This window comes from Callospermophilus lateralis, chromosome 9 (genome assembly GCF_048772815.1).
Source record: "Callospermophilus lateralis isolate mCalLat2 chromosome 9, mCalLat2.hap1, whole genome shotgun sequence".
NCBI classification, from domain to species: Eukaryota; Metazoa; Chordata; class Mammalia; order Rodentia; family Sciuridae; genus Callospermophilus; species Callospermophilus lateralis.
In genome coordinates, this window is record NC_135313.1 from 65563690 (window position 1) to 65581479 (window position 17790).

The following is a 17790-nucleotide window of genomic DNA, read 5'->3' on the forward strand; positions in this document are numbered from 1 at the left end:
CTGACATGAAGGGAAGTTAGGAAATGCAGGTCTGAGCACAGGATATAGCTCTCTTCAACAGAATCAAGATTTAATAGGATGGAAAAGGAAAGGGAGGCTGTTGTGGGCAACTAGCCATCTCTACTACATGTGCCTTGGAAGTCTTGTTTCATTGATGTTAACATTATGATGCCCAATATAGGATATAATTATGCTTTTGAACAAATGCACTCCATGACTTGTATGGGAACACTGGTGTGGTAAGGGGGAAAAGCAGATTTCCTGGGAGGAGGAGGTAATAGTAGTTCACTGGTTGAGTTTAGATGGTGTGCTTGCCTGGTAGATGGTGGTGAAAGGTAGTGAGTATCATTACTGCTCTTCTTACAGAGTTTACATTCTTTTCAAACCTTGATTTCTTTCCTTTCCTGGGGTCACTTAGTTGAGAATTTACCCAGGAAGACTGCCACTCAGTACTGTTTTTGTTCTTCACAAAATGTTTTCTTTCCTGAGAAGTGAGTTTTAGCAAGGGGGCCTTAGTGGAGATTGTGTGGTTGTGAGTTCGAAACCCTCAGTTTGAGCTCAGCTCTGTCACTAATCTGCAGTGTGACTTTGAGTGCATTCTTTTAAACCTTTCTGAGAATCAGTTTCTCTATCTTCAGAATATTGATGCATCCTCACAGAATACTTGAGGGGATGAAACATAAATATGCAACGGTACTTGAGCAAAAAATGTGAATTCGTCTTTTCCTTCCACCTATGCAATGTCATGTTTTTCTTAATTTCAGATCTTATAGATCTCCCTATTACTAGAATTTAAATTCTCTGTACTTCATACTTCAAAAGTAGATATACAAAAGTTTTCTTGTAGCAAATGAATGTAACAAAAAAGTGGTTGTTTTTCATTTAATCCCACCAGAGAGAAAGAACGTATAGTTTTCAAATGCTCATTCCCACTGCTCCATTTCTTTAACTTGAGAAGGACTCTAATTTGAATTTTTGAAATTCAATCCAATTAATATGTGCTGAGGACTTTTTGTTTTTTAAATCAACATGAGAGGTGCTTAGATTATTCTTCCTTTCAAAATCTTGGGGAGTACTAGTCAGGGAATTTTAGGTTGTTTATTTGAGGGAGAGAAAAATGTATCTGGCATGAAGACTTGGTTCAGCAGATAAGAGGAGGCACTAGAAGGTTAGCTTTTTGACAGTGGGGGCTGTATCACCCTTGATCATCACCAGACCCAAGTGTCTAGCACTGAGAAGGAACAGAATTGATATTTACTGGTTCATCATCCCTAAACGGAAAATCCCAAATCCAAATGCTCCAAAATTTGAAATGATTTGAGACAATGTGATACTGAAAGTGGAAAATTCCACTCCTGACTTTGTGTGATGGGTCATAGTCAAAACACAAGTGTATTAAAAATATTATAGAAAATCACCTTCCGACTATGTGAGCATGTGTGTGTGTGAATCACAAATGAATTTTGTGTTTAGACATGGGTCCCCTCCCCAAGATATTTTCTCATGTATATACAGATACTCCAAAATAAAAAGAAATCCTAATTCTGAAACATTTCTGTACCTCAGATTTTGGATAAGGCATACTCAACTGGTTATAACCATTAGTTGAATAAAAACAGTTTCGGTAAAAATAAGTTTGGGCTTTTGTGATACTGACCTGCTGTTGGTATGTTCTTCTTGACATCTGTCTCCATGTTGCTCTTCCTTCATTTTTCCCTGAATTTCATCCCTGAGGTAAAAAGCCTCCCACTCTGGACTTTCCATCACCTTTATCCAGCTCTAGCTTGCTGCTGTGGGCAATTTGGTCCACTCACTGTGCTCTACACAGACCAATAAAAATAACAACAGCTGCAGTCTGTTCAGGACTGATTGTACATTCTTTTTCATCCTCATAAGCACCATACAAGGTTCGTGGCCAAACCCGTTTTGGATGAGGAAAATTGGCTTGGAGAAGTTGAATGTCTTCCCTGAGCTCCCATTAATAAGTGGCAGAGGCAGGACTGGGATCCAGGCCTCTGGCTCACCAGCACAGGAGGCACCTCTCAGAGTAGACACATATGTCCCCATTCCACAGCATGCCTTTGATGCCTCTTCTTCTACCTGTGCCCTACTCATGGGGCACGCCTCACCTCTCCTGCAGTCTGCCTTTTTCTCTCCTATTTACTTTTCCTTACTGTGCCCTCAATCTTGCCTCAAAGACATCATGACTGAATGGACATATCAGTGTCTTAGAACAAAATGTGTCTCTAAGTGGTCTCTTGGAACTTACTCCTAACTGCCTTATTGTTTTCCAGAGTTTATCATGATAATCTCTAACACTGGATGCTATCAGTTTGCCAGTGTTTTCCCCACTTTGCCCTATGAGGAATCTAAGACTCATAGCTGATAATAAACCTGTGGTCTAGAATCTGATCACAGAGTGGACTCCAGAGGCTCCCAGCCATTGTGGGCACCTGGACTGGATTCCATGAAAATAGGCACTGGGTCTCATATTATTTTGTAAACTATAATGCCCATGCTTGGCAGCCAAGGCAGATTAAAAATAGCTGGGCTGATGAACGGTCTCAGACTGTTGCTTGGGGCAGTCTGTGGGGCTGGCTCTCCTGGACATGTCCCAGTACCCTAAGCCAAATCTTAAAAATAAGAATCTCTTTTTGGCAGAAGAAAGAAACAAGAGTTTTGGTAATTTCAGAAACTAAACTCCCTGAAAGGATAAAGATTTCTGCCCCTGTACAGTAGTAAAAATGCTTACTCTTAACACAGTTCCAAAAGAGAATTAAAAAATTGTTTTGGCAAAAACTGCATTGTCAGAAAGCGATTATCACCTCCTCATTATTCATACATGATATAGCCTCCTGCATATTTGTTCATACACATTCAAGTGTATTTGAGAAAATATTAGGACTATTATTTTGTATTTTCTAAAATAAAATCAGTTTATGTAGTTCTTTCAAGATTTGAAGAAAAAGTTAGACATTACCATTCTAAATTCCAGGAGAACCTCAAGTTTGAGTCCTGATAATGATTCCTGGTAAGGCCACACAAGCACAAATGCACACGAACAGACGTTAATGTGTGTGTATCTATAAACGTAAACAACATTAATATGTGTGTATGTTACACATATCAAAATACATGGAAATCATTTATCTTAAAAAGCCAACTAGTTAAGAATTAAAAAAAAATTCAACTTTCAACTTTGTTATAAACTTGTAATTATATCAAACAGGAATTCCATAGCCTTAACAATTTTATGATTGAAAATTTCAAAACAAGGTATGTTCATTCTTTATTTGCACCAACTGAGAATAAAATCTCCCTCTGCTGGTTGTTTCAGTATTTGCAATTTTTCTGGCAATCTGGTGAAAAAAAATGAAAAAAAAAAAAAAAAAAAAGAAAAGAAAAAGAAAGAAAAAGAAAAGAGCTTTATTTTTAAACATTCCTAAAACTAAGTACTTAGGGACATATATGTATATTTAAATTCTAGTGTTTAGTTATCTAATACTTTTGCCCAAGATGCTGTGTAGAAGCAGCAGCTTAAAGCAGCATAAAAATTGCTGAGCTGAGCTGGGGATATAGCTCAGTTGGTAGAGTGCTTGCCTCACATGCACAAGGCCCTGGGTTTGATCCCAAGGCCAGGTTCCGTGGCTGGCCTTGTAGGGGCTAGGCTAGCTGGAGGTTCCTGGACAAAGTGGACCTCTCAGCCTCGCTTTTTCATATTATATAACGAGAGGATTTCAGTGTATGTTCTACAAGAAGCTTTCTAACCCTTAAGGTTTTATGATTCTGAAAGTATTGATTCCCTTTCTTTTATAGGACTATATACATGTTTTTCAGTGATATAAAATAAATATTTAGAAAAATAAGATTAAAATGACAAAATGGGTATAAATCAGTTGTACTAGTGCTGTCACAACGTGGTGGTGTTGCATACTATAATAAAATTTAGAAAGTAATACCCTCAAGTGTTCTTAACAGACTGAACTTAGCATGTTTGATTGATCGGATACCTTAAATTACAAAAAAAAAATCATTATTTTACAGTCTTCTGATTAAAGTATAACACCCAGTTGATAGTGTGTTATATCCAAATTTCATAGAGGTTAAATGTGAAAAAAATATGTTTTAAAAAAAAATCAATGAAAAAAAGATAGTTTCTGAAAATGCTACCATTGATGCCAGACTGCTCAATAATTGCAATAGTCTGAAGTGTCTTGAACGATTTTAAATAGTACTTTTCTTTCTTTATGTTTTCCTCTTCTCTGGTCTAAACACCTTTCCCTCCACCCTCCCAACTTGTTCTTCTTTCTCACTGTGTGAACCTGTTTTTAACTTTTTCCCTTAGACATATCTTATGGTTATTCTGGGAATAAACTATTGCCTAAAAGCTGAAATGAGATACTGTAATAACATTGCATCAAATATAAGCATGACCAGTGGTTTTTTGTTTTAAATATGAATAAGCATTAGCACTTGTGAGGTTTTTTTGGTTTTTTTTTTTTTTTTTTTTTTGGTTTTTGGGTTTTTTTTGTTTTGTGATTTATTTCAAAGATGAATTAGTCAGCATTGGCCTCTCAGCAGGAATTGCCTAAGTTGTAGAAACACTGACAGTTCAGAGAACACTCCTTGATGAAGTCACTGGGAACATTAGTGCGAGATTTGTGATTTGACACCCTCTTTATTTCTCTATTATTCATATTGAATTTATATCCTTAAAAATAATATGTGTGTGTGGGGGGGTAGCACAGGATAATTTTTAACTTAGCTTTTAATATTTGCTTTTTTAATAATGAAATTGGATCACTATCTTTTGCCTTTAAAAATACTTTTAGTTGTAGATGGATACAATTCCTTTATTTGATTTATTTATTCTTTATGTGGTACTGATGATGGAACCCAGCACCTCACATTTGTTAGGCAAGCGCTCTACACTAAGCTACAGCCTAGGCTCCCCCCCCCCCCCCCACACACACACACTTTTTTGGGTGGTTATTGTTGCATAACAGAGCAAACTGAAAGGGCTTCTAGTTACTCTGTAAAATTGAACTCCCATTTGAGTTAGGGTTTCTCTATCCCTTGTAGGAGACAACCTTGAGGGAGGAGCCCTCACCAGGGATCTGGCCTGAGATAAGGAGGTCAGAAAAGGTAGAACAGGAAGAAGAAGCTGAGTGGCTTGGTGGGGCTTTAAGGAACTATTCTGAGCCTCTCCTTGCTTGAAGGCTGTTTTTCTTCTCTTGGTTGGAAGCCTAGATATGTCATGATTCTGCAGTGTCACTGACCCAAGCTGTCAGGTGTGGCAATACTAATCCCTTTGCTTGCCAAGTTTAGGGGATTTCCAGTAGTGCAGCTACGCTGGATTCTTCAGCCTGATGGCTGGGTGGGAAACTTAGAGTACATCATAAAACTCTGTCATTGCATTTGGAATTCATATCCAGAACTCTTAGACACCCTCCTTGGATTCCCAGTAATATGGGCGTCTAGCTCTGAATCAGTTCATCTCTTTATTGAGGCATGCCTTGTATTTTTCCTATTGAAACGTAGTAACATGCAAATAAATATGAGGCCAGTGTTTTTACCGAGGTGTTGTGAGAATTATCCATCTGGTGACTTTAATAACAGATTCAGGGAAAAGCAGAATGAGCTCCAGTTATTGGGAGCTAGATGGACAGGCCTAACTAAACCCTGAGCTGCTTGTCTCTGCTTTCAGTTGTGAGGAGAGAAGGAAGCAGTTCAATCTGTTTAACTCAGTGTAGTGTAGACTTTCTATCGCTTGTAGCTGAGCCCTTTCCTAAATGATTAAGTCAACATAAGGTTGTTTATCCTTATTCTCTTTCCACTTTGTAATCATATTCATGTAAAACTGTTATTTTAAAACTTAATTCTCCATTGCCAACTGTTTTTAAAATGTACCCTGTAGTTTGCTCATCTTAAAATGATCACTTTCTGTGGCGGCCTCTTCACCAGTTTGTGCTGATGGAAGCCAATGTGTCCAGCCCTGGGTGAAGGCCCTTTCCATGGGGCTGCTGGCCCTGTGCCTCACTTCCTCACCTGTTCTTGGTAACACAGTCCTTCCCCTGTCTGCAAGGTAGGCGGTTAACTCTTCTTGTCAAAATTGGTTTTCCTTCTTCCTTGATATTTTTACTCATGATATTTGCCAGCCTCAGATGTTTTCCTACCTTCTTCTCTAATTATCACAGGAGCCAAGTCTTAAAAGGGGCCATAAGTCACCTAATTCAGCTTCATTCGCAAATTTTATGAACATGCCTTTGTTTTCTTGTTGGTCAACATGTATCTTTTCTTCCCTAGCAGTTTCCAAATTTCTTGAGGTTTCAAAGCTGCTATTTTAGGAACGTTAGTATTGTCTCACCCAGGGTTACACATGATGATTTCATTCCACACCAGAGCAATATTTTGATTTCCAGTGTATGTTCCATGTTGTGCTAACCGCAGGGGATATCATAGGAAGCAACATTACCAGAGCCTTGGTGTATTGCAACAGTCTGAAGAGCAAGGGTTACGGATGGTGATTACATAGTTGTACATATGAGGACATGGAGGGGCCTAGATCCACACTTGGAGGGTCATTGAAAACTCTCCCACAGACACAATGGTTTGTTTGAGATCTGAGGGAGGAGAATAAATAGAAGGCAAGGACACAGTGTTTTAGGCAGAAGTAGTTGCATGCTCAAGGGCCCTATGTTGGGAAGGAGCATAGGTCTTTCAGGAAACAGAAAAAAAAAAGTGTGGTTGGAGTGAGAGAATAAGGAAGAGATTGTAGGGAATAAAGTTGAAGGGTAGGTTAAGGCTATGGACCTGCTGTGTCAATCAATTCCTATAATCATGATACTGGTCACAGTATTTATTTTGAATCAGCTACTTACACGGGTATTGTTAATGCTCATGTAAAATGTGTTGTTGAATATCTTCCTTGAAAGGGAGAATTTAAGACTTTTCTTGCTACCTGATTTCTCTACACTATGTACTATTTTGCTCTTGGTAAATATTTGACAGCTCACAAAATAATACAGAATGGCAATAAGAAAGCAACAGCTTTTCTTGAGCTATTAGGGTCTTTTGGAACAGTCTTTGTTTCTAAAATATAACATTTAAAAAACACTGTTAGAGATTTGGAATAAGTAATAATGAATATGTTACTTCTCATTCCCTTCTAGGGAACACACTGAATTGCTTAATTCAAAATATCTAAGAATGTCTCCTCTTATCTTACAACACTGCATTCCTTATTTAGAAAAATATAAAAATCCAGGGCTACTCTGACCTCCTTATAAAAATATTTCACATGCTTTAGGTACATTGCCTATCTATTAAAAACAATAACAAAACAATCTTAAAACATTAGAATCCTACTTTAGTTGGATGATAAACTTTTAAAGAATAATAGAAATAAGCTGCGCTTTGGAGCCTTGTGCATGGAAAGTTTCTTTGGGACTTGTTTTTTATTTAAAAATTTCTATTAATTATGTGTTAATAGTACATATCATTAATAGATATAAGAAATAATCAACAAAATTATGTTTTTGCATAACAATATATACTTTTCAATATGATATCATCATATTTAATTGGTTTAAATTTTTAAACTAAATATTAATTAGTTATATTAAGTTAACTTAAAATTAAATTTTAATTTTCCTAAAATGGAAACTTTTATACAGAAGATAACCAGTGCTAATTATGACCCAAATATCTTTTTTCTTCACTTTGCTCTTTTTTTTCTTTTCCTTCATTTCATCATATGGATTCTTGCTCTTTTTTTTTTTTCATGGTTACTCTGTGCTTGTTTGTTTATTTTTTTCTTTTTTTCCTGCTGAACAACAGTGGGTCCCTCTTCTCTGTACTATCCTCTGAAGAAACAAGAATAAGTGGGGCAAATCTATGGAGTATTAATTACTTTCCAGTCTTGGCAGGTCTGCTGCCCCGTGGAGCTGTTGAATGACCAGCTGAGAACTCTTGAGTTCACTGCAAATATTCCAGAATGGACCCAGACTGACAGGAGCTGCCTATCCCACTTCATCACATTCCTTGGGGTCATCAGGGAGGAGAAGAAAAGCTGTTTGCTTAGTCTTTAATCAGCTTTTCCTTACAGCTTTCCAAACAATTTGTTCTTGGAGTCAAAATTTCAGAAGATTGTTTTGTTACAGAGAGATACTGAGTGTACTCTGGGAGCACATCTATGCTTATTGAAATGACTTTCAATTTCTCTATCTTTTGCTTATTTTCAAATATATTTTTTTTTTAAAAAAAAAGAAATGGCCTATGGCTTACGCTAGAAATGTTTTATCTTTTTAACCTGGAGACTTTAGGGCCTTCAAACTTTTCCCTGAACATTATAATTTTTTGTTTTCTCACTGAATAGTAATATTGTTGTCTTCTTCTTTAAAAATAGGTTCACTTTTGAGTCTTTTAAAGTCCACTTACTTTTTATGGAGGGAGGTCCAGTGGAGGAGTTGGTATGTAAAGTGCATAAAGACAACTCTTTGATAGGACATGTGCCCAAACACAGGGGGGCTCCACCCACATTCCAGCACATCCCTTCAGGGATTCCTATGGCTATTGACTTTTCACTGCTACCTGCCACATGCTCCTAGAGCAAGTTTTTTTTTTTTTTTTTAAATACTCATTTTTAAGTTTTAGGTGGACACAATATCTTTATTTTACATTTATGTGGTGCTGAGGATCGAACCCAGTGACTCATGCATGCATGCTAGGTGAGCACTCTACCACTGAGCCACAACTCCAGCCCCTAGAGCAAGTTTTGAAGTTGTAAACTACTCTGCAGGTCAAGATTGTCATGATTGCCAGCAAAACAGTGGCACCAGAGAGTTCCTAACTTAGCTGGTGTGTACACTCAGGCTTCATTGGGAGCCCTGTCTACATGCTGGTGGGATGTAATAAACGGATGTTATCTGAGCTGTACTTCCCTTATTAGTCACTCTGCTCCATCGATGAAACAAGGTTCATTCTAGAAATTATTTGGGGTCCAGGAAAATTTTCTTCCTGTTGACATGCAATTTCAAACAATCTTATAAATAAAGTGTTATGAGTAATACTCTCATTCTTTTTTTCCACCCACTTCATAAAGCAAACTGGAAGTTTGGACCACTGAACTGGAAATATATAATACCCCTTTATTAAATAGCATGATTACATAAACTTAAAATCTTTTTCTCTGACAGCATGTGGAGCAAACAGTATACTGATATTTCATTATAAGGATTCTTAAGAAAAGGCCTTTGGTTTTTATAGGATCATGAAAGTTAGCATTAATATATATTAGTCAGATAGCATTTCTGATGAGTTGACTTTTTTCCTGAAACAGGAAGATTGAGCATACTTTCTGCAATAGGAACACTCAACTCTTCTAGAGACATAAGGCTTAGATTGGTATTTCCTTTTTAACATATTTAAGGGAGAAATGGATATAAATAAAATCGTTTTTAATAGTGGTATTCCACTGGTAGTGAAAAAAGTCTTCATAATCACTGAATGGATCTCAGAGGTGACAGGATTTACTCCTGTGCAATATTAACCTAGGTATAATTACACCATTCATAGACAAATGTGTATTTTGGATAAATATCAGCATTAAATAGGATTTTTAAAAATAAGGGTTTGAATGGAGTTCAAACAAAAGTCTTAAGTTTTTCTCTCAGTAGATTTTATTTATTTTAAAAATGAATGTATGCTTATGCCAGAATTTTAAGTTGGCCTACACCCTCTAAATTTGTGTCTTTCAATTCTTAGCAATTTATTTTTTTTCACATTTGTAGTAATATAGTGTGAACAAAACAACGGCATTTCCCGATTGGTTAGTTAAATTTCTCACTTTCTCCAATTTTACCTCCTGCTCTGTTCTTACCCTCTTTTCTATTCTGGCTGAGGCTTCAGAATGCCCTAGTTTTACATTTACTTAGCCTCTTTAAAGTAGAAGACAGAGCATGTAAAATAAGAGGTATGCTTCTGTGATCACAGGTGATGAGTGTTTCCTGGAAGAAAATACATAGGAATAGTGAGGAGGTGAAGGGAACCTTTGCAGTAGCCACTGGTCATTCTCCCCGTTCCTGGCCTGGTATGTGCAGCAAGGAGCTGCCCCAGTGACTCACCATTGCTCCACCTGAAGGAGCAGTCCAGAGTGGCAGCCTACTGTCCTTTCGGAAGTGGGCATCTTTACATTGCTTTTGCCAGAAGCACCCACCATGCTTGGTCCAGTCAGTTGTGACTACGACAGCGTGAATGTATAGTGGGAGCATCCTTTAGAATGCCACCAGTTTTCTAGCACAGATGCAATACTTGCAAACATAGTCTACCCAAGTTCAAACCTGGGCCATGCTGAGACTACAGAAAGATCCCGGCATCTTAGTGACCTGCATGTGTTAGGTAAAAAAGTAAATGCAGATTCAGAGACAATCCTAAATGGCTTCAAAAACATATTTTCATGATCTTGTTCATATGACTTTATAGCCATCTCAAAGATTAAAACCCAGATTTGCAACCTGGAGTCAATTCTTACCTAAAATTTTTTATGATGAAAAATTGCCTGTCTGTTTCTACTGAAAAGAAGTTTAATTTTCTAAGCATAGAAATTTCAAGTAAAAATCCCATACTTCATGACAGAAAATATTTCTAAGGTAAATGTTATAAATAGGTTTTGAGTACTTGTTCTGGGCAAAATGCTGACAGGTTTGCAGTGAGTCCAAAGTTCACTCACTCTGAAGACTTTTATTAAGCCAGCATTGCCCAGGCTAGTTCCCCGTGATACAGTCATACATGGTGAAGAAATGGAGATTTTCCTTAAAGGAGCTTGTTAGCATGGCTGAGGAGAAAGACACGCAGACAGATAATTACAAAACAAAATTACGTGAAAGGGCATATTACAAAGCCTTGGGTAGTTAGGGTAGACTTTCTGGAGACAGTTCTATTGGAACTGTGGTCAAATTTATGTAGGAATTGGTCAAAGAAAACATGTTATTGGTGATGGGAGCATTGAAATATATTCCAGGTGGAGGATATCACATGTGCAATCAAGAAAGAATGGGTTACAAGTGTTTATCACAGAGTGACCTATTCCATAAGACACTAATCCCATGGAGGAGGACTTCACCCTCATGACCTCATCACTCCCAAAGGTCACACCTGAAAATACCTTCACTTTGGGATTAGAGTTTCAACATAAGAATTTGGGGTGAAACAAGAATTTAAGTTTTTGCAGTATGGTTTATATACCAACAATGACTAACAGTCACAGCTTTGGACTACTATCTTCCCAGGTTTAAGCCCAGTAGAAAAGAGGGTCCCTTCTATGGTTATGGAACAGCAATTTGCATTGGCTCTGGCTCTGAGTAGGTCATTTGCCTCTGTTAAATAATAACTGCTGTCAGGGGCATCTGGATACTGAATGGTCAAACTAGGAAATACCTTCCACCTTGGAGCAGAGGTTGGAGTGGAGGCAGTTATGTACTTATAAATTGGCTTTAAAAATTAGAAAGAAAAAAAGGCTTTTTAAAAGCCTTAGTATTTGTGGCATTTATTAGTTTCTTTAGTATAAATACTTCCATAATGGCTAATTTGAAGATGCCTGACTTGCATGATTCCTAAATATTTAACAGAGGGCCAGTTGCAGCAGCTTCAGCACTCCATCTCTGGGCTGAAGGAAGAGCTGCCAGAATCACAAGGACTGCAGGTGAGGGAGGGCATGGTACTTTAAAAGGAAATCAAAATGGTGCCATAAAGAGGGGTAGTGCCATGTACCCAAAGCCAACAAGTAAGTTTGTACTATTCCATTTTAGAATTTTTACACATTCTTAGGTAGTTTCTTTGGATAACAGTTTTAAGGACCATATAATATTCCATTCTGTGAAAGTTTACCTTTCTTTTACTGTTGAATGTTTAAGTTGGTAGAATTCTAAATAATACTTCATTGGACATGTCAGTGCCCAAAGCCATTTTGTACACTTAGCACAAGTTTGTTGAGATAGTTTGCATATGTACAATTACTATGTTCAAGGAATGGACCTTTTAATGCTTTTAATAAATATTCTCTCATAGATGTACAAAATAGTTTTACCACTTTATATCACTCCCATCATTGTAGGAAAGTGATTATTTCATTATATTGTCATTAAGTATAATTAAAAAATAATTGATAGGACAAAATTGAATATCATTTTGTTTAGCATTTGTTCAAATTTCTAAAAGTGCAGACATTTCAATGTTCTTATAATAGGCATCCTTCTTACATTGAATTTTCCTGTCATTTCCCAGTTGTGTGTTTATATGTGATCTTACCATACTATTGTCATAGGAATTTATCTTCTTTTACTTAATTAACACATAGAATAGTTAATATTGGAAATTCTAGTCCAGAGCACAGCTTGATAAATGTTGATGGGGTATTTTATATAAAACTCTGATTCTGTATAATTGAGGGTAACACTGGCTGATCTAATAGATAAATCCTAATATACAGTGACTCAGCACAATAGAAATTTATCTCTTGCTCATGTTCGTGTTTCATAATGATTTTTCCTAGTTAAACATCTTCCTTGAAGTCATTTAAGGACAAAACCTCATTCTCTCCCATGATTTTCCTTTTCCCTTGGGCTATCCACACAGCTGTTTCCATTCAGTGGGGGAGGGGTGAAAGGGAATAGGGGATGAAATTTGGGAGAATTTTATGGCATCCTGGAAATGCAGCAGTCCTTACGCACACATTCCACTGACTCAAACTCAATCCCCTGGCAACATTAATTGCAAAGAAGTAAAGAAAAAGGATGTGGTATCTATCCACTATTTGTCCAAACTTCTATATCTGAAATGGAAAAATGTTTTCAAACAGTCTGATTTTGTTCCATACTACATAAGTGCACCTGGGAATAAATCACTAACATTACTGGGATTATGTACAAGATTTGAATAAGGAATGGGAAACTTAAAGTATTGATAAGAGATATATAGATTTTTAAATAGAGCAAAGTGGTGGGGAAAATTTTTTGAATAATCTTTGAATGGCTTTTAGTTTAGACAATACAAAAAATGTGGAGTTTGTTGGGTAAAGTGACCTTGACAAATAACTTTTGGATAGGTAGCATTTAGTGTATAAGAAAATTAGTATAATCAGCTCAACTAGTAAACTGGCTCATTAAAATGTTATTTTAATTAAATATTTTAGTGAAAAAGCTGTTTATGGGATTGGGGAAAATCTTTATAAATCACATATCTGATGAAGGTTAATATATAAAAGAACAATCCTTACAACTTGATAGCAGAAAAACAATGGGCAAAGGTCCTGAATATACATTTCTCCAAAGGAGACAGAAAAATGTCCAACAAGTATATGGAAAGGTACAGATCATCACTAACCATCAGGGAATGCAGACCCACTATGAAATTTCAGCAAAAAGCCCTTAGGATGGCTGTTCTGAAGATAAGGGAAGTATTGGTGAGGATATAAAGAAAAGGATATGCTTATACTGTTGGTTGGAATTTAGATCAGTTCAGGCATTTTGGGAAATGGTTTGGAAGTTTTTAGAGAAATTAAATACAGGATGACCATATGACTCAGATATCCCTCTTCTGGGTACACCCAAAGGAAATGAAATCACTATCTCTTGAAGATATTTGCGCTGCCACGTTTATTGCAATGTTATCAATAATAATAGTCAAGATATGGAAACAATCTAAATGTTCCATCAAAGATGAATAGATAAAAAGAACTGTGGGTTTGTGTATATACTCAGTTGTATATGTACATAAAAAATACAAAATGGAATATTTATTAAGCTTTAAAAAGGGAGATCCTGTCATTCACTACAACATGTCTGAACCTGGTGGGAATTATGCTAAGTGAAATAGCGAGACATAGAAAGAAAAATATTGCATGATTTCAGTTGCACATGATATCTTCTTTTATTAAGAAATTAAAATACAGAAACAGGGACAGAGTGAGGAGAAGGGGAATGGGAGACATAGATCAAAGATACAAACTAACAGATATATAGGACAGACATTTTCAAAGGTCTAATGTATATCATGAGGACTAAGTTAGTCATTGTATTTGGAATTTTAACCAAATGAGTAGATTTAAATTGTTCTTGCTATACACAAGAAATAGGTAACCATGTAAGATGATGGATATGTTAATTCACTTCACTCTAATAACTATTTAATTAGCTATATTTATCTTAAAACATCTTGTATACCTTTAATGTATGCAATAAAATTTATTTTAAAAAACCAAACAAGAATATTTTAGCTCTCTTTTTTTCTCCTTACACAGGTGATTAAAGTGTACAGTGAAGATGAAACCAGCAGGGCTTTAGAGGTACCCAGTGACATAACTGCCCGAGATGTTTGCCAGCTGTTGATCCTGAAGAATCATTACATCGACGACCACAGTTGGACCCTTTTTGAACACCTGCCTCATATAGGTCTAGGTAAGTTTACAGAATCATAATCTTGCATCATTTTTTGTGCCTTGTAGGCCATATGGCAAAGATTTTCTTCAGATATATAAAAGTAAACAAAAGGGAATATGATCAGATATTTTCTTTACTTTTTATTTTTCATTGTTGGTGATGGGTCATGAAAGTATCACCAAATAGAAACAAGAATAGAAATATTAAATTTAGCTTTGTTTCTTGTTTAAATAATGATATACCAGAATTTTAGAACTAAATCATAGAGTTTAAATCTTAGTCGTCGTCGTCGTCTTCTTCTTCTTCTTCTTCTTCTTCTTCTTCTTCTTCTTCTTCTTCTTCTTCTTCTTCTTCTCCTTCTTCTCCTTCTTCTCCTTCTTCTCCTTCTTCTCCTTCTTCTCCTTCTTCTCCTTCTTCTCCTTCTTCTTCTTTTTTTTTTTTTAAGTGGGTTGCACTATGTTGCCCAGGCTGATCTTGATCTCCTGAGCTCAAGGGATTCTCCTGCCTCAACTTCAAGAGTATAGGTGGTACACACGGCCATGCCCAGCTCTGAGTTCAAATTGAAGGAAAGATAAATTTCATAATGATCTTTGGAAACACAATGAAACTTTTTTTTTTTTGAGAAGTTGACAAAACAGAATGTTATTTGGACTATTTTTTATGTTGATGACAGTATGGGCAATTATAAGTATCCATAGTGGTTATCTCCCCCGACCCTATCATCCCTCCTTTCTTGTTTGTTTTACTCTTTTTGTGGTGCTGGGGATCAAACCCAGGGCCTTGCATGCTGTCTACCAATGAGCTATACCCTTAATTCCCAATGGTCATTCTCTCTCTTTTTTGGGGGGCATGGGGGGTACTGGGGATTGAACTCAAATGCACTTAACCACATACCCCAGCCCTATTTTGTATTTTATTTAGAGACAACATCTTACTGAGTCACTTAGTGCCTTGCTTTTGATGAGGCTGACTTTGAACTCACGATCCTCCTCCCTCAGCCTCCACAGCCAGTTGGATTTTAGGCATATGCCACCGTGCCCAGCTTGTCATTCTCTTAATAGTGATGTGCACCATAGATTTTACTTGAAAATTACTCCTTTACATTTTGAGGATATATAGATTAACCTTTTCAATTTTTTAAAAAATTTATTTGTTCTTTTAAATTGTATATGACAGTAGAGTATTTTGTCCTATTTATATAAACATGGAGTATGTCTTATTCTGCTTTAGATGCTAGTCTTGTGGATGTACACAATGTTGAGTTCCACTGTGTTCTATTCATATATGTACATAGGAAAGTTGCGTCAGATTTAAACCACTTGTCTTTCCTTCATATCCTCTCTCCCTTTCCTTCATTCCCCTTTGTCTAATCCACTGAACTTCTGTTTTTTAATTGGAAATAAGGTTTTGTATTATGAACCATGGTGAGTTTTTAAATCTTCTTTTAATAAGTTATAAAGAATTCATTACTAAAGGGAGACAGGGTTCGACACTAGTTTTATTCCCTGTTGATTTAAAATTGATTTAAGATATTGATTAAAAAAAACATGTTTATAGATAAGTAGATGAGAACGGAAGGAGTTTGTTATGACAATACCATTCAACTCTTTGAACTCTGTATTAGTTTCCTGTGGTTGCTATAACAAATTATCACAAACTTTGTTGCTTAAAATAACAGAAAATTTCCTTTTACACCTCTAGAGATCTGAAATCAGTAACAGTGGGTTGAAATCAAGGTGTCAGCAGGCATGTACTCTGAGAAAGAGTATATTCTTTGCCTGTTGCAGATTCTGGAGGCTGTAAGCATTCCTTGGCTCATGGCTGCCTTACACTAATCTCTGTCTGCGTGCCTTCTCTTCTGTCTGCACCAAATATAATCCCTCTTTCTTATAAGGGCCCTCCTAGATAATCCAGGAAAATGTCATTTTGAAGATCCTTAATTTGATCACATCTGCAGTCTTTTTTTTTTTTTTTTTTTTCATAGAAGGTGACATTCACAGGAATTCAGATGGAGTTATTTTGGGGGGCTATTATTCATCCTGTTGCAAATTCCTTCTCATTATACATTAAAAACTTTAGTAATAAGTCATCAAAATCATTTTAAATAACTTATCATTGACAGCTCAATTACTTCCTTCAATTTGTTTGAAGAATTGTGAAAGAATTTTATAACTAGTCATTAGAGTCATTCACTTTCTCATCTGACTGCCAGTATAAAAAATTGTCCCTTTGTTTGATAGGTTCCAGGGTTTACACCCCAGAGAAGTGTTTCCAAAGTAAGGTTCTAGTCAGATGAGAGATTTGCCATTCTCTGATGAAACAGAATTTTAAAAAATGATGTTGGCAGAAGTGTGTTCTTAGGAGGATTCATATGGAAGAGACCCTTGTGAAGTGGATGTACCTCACGCTGCCTGCATTCCCTGAACCCTTAAAAAGTGTTGGTAGACTTTGGGTTTGATGACGGCTGTCCTGGGACATGTCAGAAACCCGAGGAGAGGACAGAGTGAAACCTGTGGAAAAGAAGCTAAAATAGTTCCACAGTCTCCATGGGGATTTGGAACCTGAGCACCTCTGCAGTTGACAGCTGATGAGTTGCAGCAGTGCCAGCTGATCGTGACAGCTGAGTGAGGATGGTTACATACCTGCCAGGGAGCCTACGTTCTGAAGCAGTCTGCAGTGGCCAGCTCGGCTCCCTGTCTCCTAGGACAGAGAAAGCTCACTGTGTATTTTCCTCATTGTCCTGACTAATTTAACTTCTCTTTGTGATAATCAGTCTCACAAAGTATGATGCTCTCAAAAAATATCTGCCATATCCCAAATTATTTAATTTACTTATACTGACAAGAATATAGCTTTTATTTAGCATCACATATAGCCATAGTATCTCATCCTCTTTTCTATGGAGGGGAACTTTAAAATTATTCTTTTGGCTATAATCAGTACAATTTATCCCTAGCAAATAGCTTTCAAGTTCAGTAACATAGATCTGCTCTGCAAATCGAGTAGCAATTTTCACTGAAAATTATTTATACTAAAGAATGAAATGTACAAGTCTTTTATTGGAAAAGCTTAAAATGGAACATTGTAAAATTAATTTGAGCTACATACTAAATTTAAACATATAATAATATCAATGTATTTTTCCATTACTATGTTTTCTAGAAGTTGCTGAAATAAAATCAAAGATTTGAGCATAATATCTCCTGATTTCATCAACAATGCTTTAGACCAAACAATGAGAAGGAATTTTAGTTCTGGCATTTTCTTTTTCTTTTCTTTTCTTTTTTTTTGCATTCATATTATATATTTAAGCAAAACAGTTGCAAACATAAATTCTACCCAAATGCAAACATGT

The 17790-nt window shown here is 36.4% G+C and overlaps 1 protein-coding gene across 2 annotated transcripts in view; it reads left to right on the plus strand.

Moving 5' to 3' along the window:
* Positions 1–17790, plus strand: part of Grb14 (growth factor receptor bound protein 14) — a 113131-nt gene that overhangs the window by 56481 nt on the left and 38860 nt on the right. For both annotated transcript variants that reach the window (XM_076865791.2, XM_076865792.1), the window contains one exon: positions 14297–14453. In XM_076865791.2, coding sequence (XP_076721906.1) covers positions 14297–14453 — 157 coding nt within the window. The remainder of the gene's footprint in view (positions 1–14296; positions 14454–17790) is intronic.